The 7,610-nt window shown below is 32.7% G+C and overlaps 1 protein-coding gene across 1 annotated transcript; it reads right to left on the bottom strand.

The window, feature by feature from the left end:
* Positions 1 to 237: 237 nt before the first annotated feature.
* LOC124229118 (olfactory receptor 10AG1-like) lies at positions 238 to 2,906 on the bottom strand. The gene is given in 3 exon segments (XM_046644220.1): positions 238 to 628; positions 630 to 1,137; positions 2,900 to 2,906. Coding segments are annotated over 3 exon segments (906 nt in total).
* Positions 2,907 to 7,610: the final 4,704 nt, after the last annotated feature.

The raw sequence follows: 7,610 nt of genomic DNA, 5'->3' as shown, positions 1-7,610 counted from the left end.
GGGAGAAATAGCTAATACTGAATATGAGATTGGCTGGCTACTTAGTTTCTTATCAGTAGGACAACCTTATGGATATAATTCTGATATCAGAAAGTCCAGCATAAAATAACAATTTCAGGAATGAGTAATGATACTCTACAGTAAAGCAGAAAAGCAAACTAAACATTAATTTCCAATTATACAATTACAGAATTAAATAAGAAAACAGACAATAAGTTCAAATTGGCAGCTAATACGTTAAACATTAAGGCAGAAATTTCTCAAGGCCATCATGACATTCTTATTTCTTAGAGTATATGCCTTGGGATTAAACACTGAAGGGAAGAAAAGAGAGAGAAACTTATCTGTTCTTGAAGACTGCATATGCCATAAATATGTAATGATTCCAGTTCCAAAGAATAAAGCCACAACTATGATGTGAGATGAACAGGTGGAGAAGACTTTGGCCAGTCCTGTTGTCAGTGGCAACATCAGGAATGTGGAGATGATTTTACTGTAGGAACCAAGTATCAACAGAAAAGGGATCATAACAAACAGCACAGCAACTGTAAAGCGCAATATCTCATTGAGAAAACTGTCCCGCCAGGCCAGCTTGACTATTGGTGGGATGTCACAGAAGATGTGATTTGGTTACATCTACAAAAACACAGAAAGAAAATCTGGCATGTCTCCCTATCCCAACTGGAATTCTAGTGATCCAGGTGGCAGACACCAGCTGGACACAGACCCTGTGGTTCACGACTAGAGGATGGCGCAGAGGGTTGCAAATGGCTATATAACAGTAATAGACCATCACTGTAAGAAGGAGGCACTCTATGTTTCCAAGCCTAAGGGCAAAACTCATTTGTGTTGTACAGACAAACAAAGAAATGTTTCTTTTCTGTGTCCAAAGGGGTATGAGCATTCTAGGAAGAGTGACAGATACACAACAAATTTCCAAGAAGGAAAAATTACTGAGGAAAAAATACGTGGGGCTCTGTAGAGTGTGGTCAACACTGCTTATGAGAATAATGATGCCGTTTCCCATCAGAATTGTCACATAGACAAAGAAAAATATCACAAAAAGAACAATGTGGAGATTGAGAATAACAGAAAATCCCAAAAGAACAAATTCCATCATTGAAGTGAGATTTACACCTGCATTTTTTTTTTCATTCCATCTGTGAAAATAGGAAACCAGCCATTTATCTTTCTTGGCCTGTTTTGTAACTCTTAAACTAAAGAGATTTGGGGGAATTAGCACGTAAGATTTCTATTCTCCATTAAATTCCAGCATTTTATATCCTGGGCTTAAAGAACACAACTATGGTTTAATGGAGAACATATGCTAAATTCTAAATATATCAACATATTTAATATCTAAGATCAGTTTTGAATTTGAATGAAGGTCATGTGTTTGAGAATTATGCATTTTTATTTTTCATCTGTTTGTGTGCAGAGCAAAACTAGTCTGTTTTACTTCTCACATTAACAAACAGAATCATGAGGCAGAAACATTTGTGTCACATTTTCTCAGTGATTGATTGTTTTTAACTTAAGAATCTTGTTATTTGTGTATTTCCTACTTTCCTACTTTAAATCCTATGGGTCATCAATGTAAAAACTCACCTGATACTACCTTTAGGGCTATTCCATTATACTTTCTGAATATAGCGCAGGATAAACAAAGTACACCCTACTCAGCACAAGCTCTGGAGCATTGGCAACTGTGGAGACAGACCCAGAGCTTTGCCATAGGATCTTGCATTTAATTAATGTACTTCTTGACAATCCTATTGTACTTTTGTATGCATTTTCTCATTCATTTGCAGTGTATCGTAAAGTGTCTTCACATACATTTTCAGCTTTCTATTTCAATCCTTCATTTTTGTCTCATCACTTGATCTTGAGCATAAATGTCTCTGTTATTCAGTTCATATTATTGGACAGTACAAAAAAAATGTTATAACTGTTGTTGTGCTCATTGGAGTTAAACAAATATCATTTTGTAGGATACTAAGTGGAAAAAATAAGAGGGTTTTATTCAAAAGAATTAACTTGAGAACATTGATTCAGATATAAACATTTAATGGGGTTAAGCCTGGGAAAATAAGGACAGGCTGGAGTGTGTTCATTACCTGTGTGCAGGTGTGTGGGCAGAGGGAGAGAAGATGTTGACTGTTCAGTTTTTACGCTGTGTGCTGTGTGCCCCTCCACTGTCTTTGTTCTTCCAAAAACAACTTTCAGTAACTGTTTCTAAGCTCCCTATTCTTTGGAGATATGGATATTGAGACTCTGTAAAGATGGATAATTTGAGCAATTGCACATAGGTTTGTGATTGCAAACCAGTTCCCTTTTTATTTTAAGGTCTGAATTCCATTTCCCTGATTTATTATTCATATGACATTAAGCAATTATATAAACTTGCTAATTTTTGCTTCCTTATTTGTGAAAATTGGATGAGATAATATTGATAAAATGATCACCTATTAAATTTGAACTCATTACTTAGTTAGGCTTATATAACTATAATTATGTTCTTAGTCTGTACTCTTATGCATCTTTAATTTTAAAAACATTTCTTTTTCTTTAAATATAAATATTCCTTGAATTCCCCAAAAATTGTTATTTTATTAACTAGTTTGTTTTATTTTAAGTCTCTTATTAGAATATCACCAATAGAGAAAAAGGAGGTTTATGTCTATTACTATTTAGCCTACTTGCAAAAAATATATCAGTTATTCAAGTCTTCAGTATTTCAAAGTGATTTAATATTATCATTTAAATATAAATTATGTTTAACTGAATCAAAAATATTTAGGAGATACATTAATATGACACATTTACTATTATGCATTAAATTTTAAAATTAAAACTGTAGAACTAAAGCTTATAATAGGATAAAATAAATCATATTTACCATTCATATTCGGGATGATGCTGATTTTTTCTCTCTGTAGAGCTTTTAAATATTTACATTACTTTAGGTAAAATCACTTATTTCATCAAAGACATTTACCTTACCATTAAAATATTCTTTTCTTTCCAAAAATAAAGTGCTCCTTAAATAAAAAATAGTTATCTCTACCCCGCGAGATCTCTTCATCCAGACACATTTAAATTTCTAATTAAAATCATCACTTTGCTACTCTATGTTTTAACTTATTTTTCCCAGATGGCTTTCACTCTACCCAGAGTACTTTCTCTTCAGCCTCTCCATGGAATAGAGTTCGGAGCACATCTTATTTCTTAGACGTGAATAGAGTGCTGAGCAATATCACTTGAGACCTTCCAAAATCGACACACATCCAATTCATACTCTACTATGAACACCCCTACTGATCCTGTGTTTCTATTAGACTGAGCTCCCATCATACTTTTTCTTTTGTTCTTCTCTAATAATACATTAGTTAATCCATAATCAGGGTTCTGCTTGTGTAATAGTTGTAAATGTCTTGATGGAAAATCACATTATAACCTATAAATGTTTCATTTTATTGCTTTCTTCATAAGCACCAGGGCAACCTGAGAGCTAACTGTTGGATGTATTATACCTAGTTTAAAAATTGATTTTGGAACTGACAATAGGGGGCAATTCTTTTTATTGATGCAGCATTTTGTAATCTTTCTCCAATTTCATCTCCAATGTGAACACACTGTTAACTGGAACACACTGTTAACTGGAAATACTACCAAACTTCATGTAGGATAAAGTAAAATAGTTGAATTTACCAATTGGGGTAGTGGAAAAAATGCCAGGGAAATAATGTGCCTTCTACGCTTCAATTCTGGGAAAGACAATTATTTCCAACATTTAGATTGTTTAAGAATCTTAGCTTGGAGCCAGTTCCTCATTAAAAAATAGGATTTCCTTCTTGTTATTTAATAAATAGTGAATTCTAAGGGTTTATGAGAAAGTATTTCCAAGGGAGAAAACATCTATAGTAACATGATGACAGAGAGTGATTAGGAAAGTTAATTACAAATTATCAGGAGCCACGTGCTAGAAAACATGGAAGACCACTGAGGAGCTGGTGGTGAGAGAAGCTTCACAGGGGGCAGATGTGACACAGCACAGCCAGGCCCGAGCTACTGCTGGTGCACATCCAAGAAGTAGCTTTACTGAGAAGGAGTTCTGAAACTTCATAATTGGCATAGTGTAATATTATGCAGGAATAAAGAGATCTTCTGATGCCATAAAATAGAATATTGAGGAAAAATACCCTAATGCAAATAAAAAAATTTGTGTGCCCATTTATGCTGGATGAGAGTTTGGTTAGTACTTTTAATACTAACTTATGCTTGCTTCTTTTACATAGAAATAAGTTGGTTTTTGTTTACTGACTGTATTCAGCAAATATATTAAACCCATTTATAAGCATTAATAATTTCATTGTAGATTCTGGAGTATTTTCTATATACATATAAATTTATATTATCTGACAGTAACAGTAAGTGTAGAAATTTTTACTCTGCTTTTTTTCTCCTCTTCTTTATCTGCACTTAATTATTTTATTTTTCCTTTTTTTTTTTACTTAATCATATGTCAAATTCAGTTGTCTAGGTGAGAGTCTTATTGGTGAGATAAATGAGGTACATTTAGCATCAGTTGTGATTGGAAAATATCCTTTAATCTCTGATCACCCAAACTAAATCAAGCACCACCCAAATATTGCAAATCCAATTTTGTTCATGATTGTATTTATTTCATTACTTTATATTAAATTATCTTAATGGTGTATTTTTCTCATTTAACTGTTTTTCCCCAATAGAATAAAAGTTACACAAAACTAGACTGTTGTCTCTCTAATGTGTCATTGTAAACACGTCATATAGAAATGTAAAGCCATTTTATACATTCCAGATTAGACTTGTCACCATCTGAATACCCCTTAGTACCACAGTCAATGCCACATGAAACAGAACAATCACCTAGCGATGTCCTGCCTGAATTCTTGACCCATACATTTATGAAATACAATAAAGTGATGTTATTCTAAGTTAAAAGGTTCTGGAGTAATTTTTTATGCAGCAATGGAATACTGGAACAAAGTCATCCCATAATCGTAACAAAGTCAACTTTCTTCATAGCTTTTGTTCCATTAATTCTGTAGATTGGCACCATGTATAACCATTTGATCATCAGTCACTCTCATTTAACATTCTCTCCTTTGAAATTATTGCCTTAATTTATTTGTATGCTTGGTTTTTTTAGGATAATATTACTGATGCTGTGATATCTACTTAGATGACAAAAGAACTAGCTGGATAAATTAAGACTATGACAAAAATAAGTAGTTTGAACAAGTATTATGTTAAAGGAGAGACAGATTTAAAAGAAAAATTTCACTCATCATTTATGAATCCAGTTTGATAGAAAATGGATTCAAATGTTTCCACTATTTTCGTGGGAAACATCTGAAGAAACAAAAACAATTTTCTTAATGGTAACTTGTTGCTATTTGTTTGTTTAGACACTATAATAATTCTCTGTTTTCAAGTGCCATCATTCTCAACAAGGAAGACTTGGCAAAATAATGCAATGAATATCCCTAGCATCTTGATTTTAATTTCTATTGATATTCTCCACCAGAAGAATTAATAGTTCAGTCAAGAAATCTTGGGAACAGGTGATTCCATCTTGGGGCAATGTAGTTAAATCCACATCATATTATTTCTCTGAAAAAGCAAGAATGCATTCATATTTTTTGCGTTAGTAAAGAATAACATACAACTCTAGGGATGTCACTATTATAATCCTTCCATGTACTCAAAGCTTTTCAACAAACAGTGAATCAAGATAACAGGTACAGAAGCAGAACATAGAGATGCAAAAATATACGGACCTTGTTCAGACAGCTAGTTCCAATTTCTCCTGAAGACTGCCTATCTCTGTCCTAGTTTACAATTTTAGTGGGTGGAAACACTTAAAAGATTCACTCAAATCCTCTACAATATCTTTTTATGAAGGCTCTATTATTGATCTGTCCTTAGATTAATCATAGGTTAATTTTTTTAATCAGAAAGAGGCAACATCAATGTGTTGAATGGATAAAACTCCTGAAAATATAAGGTAGAGTCATTCAGAAATTATTCTCCAAAGGCTTACCATACAATACTATTTATAGCTAGTGTCTTTTTGGGGAAAAAAAAAAAAAAAGAAGAGGAAAGTACCAAGATAGCTAAATAAAGTGCAAAAGAACAAGGATAGTTATAATGACTTTTAGGGAAATAGTTTGGGGACATCAATTGTTTAAGAAGAGATATTTCATTCTTAAGTAAAACAGTCCCTAATCACCAGTCCATTTGTTGGGGGCAGTAGTCTAGCCTGCTAAATATAAGATCTGATGAGGAATTAGTTTCTTATTGGCTACACCACCACCATGAATATATCAGAAAGTCCATCATAAACAACAAATTCAGGAATGAGTAAAGATCATGGATGTTCACAGTTAATTTATCCATTCATCAGTTGATAGACATTTGGATTATTTGCAGTTTTGAAATATAGTGAGTAAAGCTGTTATAAATACTGGCATATAGGTAATGGTACGGACATATGTTTTCTTCTATCTTCAGTAAATAACTCAGAGTGACATTACTGGGTCATGTGGTCAGTGTATGTTTCACTTCATGGGAAACCATCAGACAGTTTTCTAAAGTTGTTGCACCATTTTATTGCCTACCAGCAATGGATGAGAGCTCCAGGCATTTTGTGTCCTTGTGAGCACTTTGTTTTGAATTTATTATCGTACTTTAAAGATTCTAATCAGTCTAATAAATGCATGGATCACATCGTGTTTTTAAATTGTATTTGGTCATTTGCAAATGGCATTGAACAGTTTTTTCATTCATTGAGTTGCCATCTGTGTATCTTCGCTGGTGAAGCATCTGTTCAAGTTTATGTCCACCATTTTATTGTTTATCTTTTCTTTTGTTTTCATATTATTGAGTTTTAGAATTCTTTATATATTCTTGATAAATGTTCTTTACTGGATAGCTGTTTAGCAAATATTTGGTACAAGTCTGTGGCTGGTTTCTTCATTCCCTTAACAATGTCCTTCACAAAACAGAAGACATAATAGTGATGAATAACATTTTATCACTTTTTTCTCCTATGGTTCATGCATTTTGTGTTTTTTATAAAACTTTGTTAATAACCCATCATCACACAAATCTTGCCTTATGTTCTCTCTAGAAATGTTATACTTTAGGTTTTATGCCAAGGTTTAAGAATTATTTTGAGACACGGTTTATAGATAGTGAAAAGAATGAGTCAATGCCACTTTCTTTTGTGGCATAAGACCATTCTACATATTCAAAGTCATTTTTTAAAAAACACTATCCTTTTTCCATAGATTTGCCTTAGAAACTTTGTGAAAAATTCATTGAGTATATTGTGTGAGTTTATTTCTAAAAACTGTATTCTGCTGCATAAGTTTAGATGGCTATCTTTTCATCAATCCTATACTCTCTTGATTATCATAGGTTGGTGGTCAATATAGAAATAAAATTATATGAGTCCTTAAACACTATCCTTTTTCATAACTGTTTTGACAGTCTTAGTTCCTTTGCCTTTTCATATAAATTGTAGAGTAACTTCATCAATTTTTGAAAAAATGTTTTAATTT

The sequence above is a fragment of the Equus quagga genome, chromosome 17 (genome assembly GCF_021613505.1).
Source record: "Equus quagga isolate Etosha38 chromosome 17, UCLA_HA_Equagga_1.0, whole genome shotgun sequence".
NCBI lineage: Eukaryota > Metazoa > Chordata > Mammalia > Perissodactyla > Equidae > Equus > Equus quagga.
This window is presented reverse-complemented; position numbering and strand designations above follow the sequence as displayed.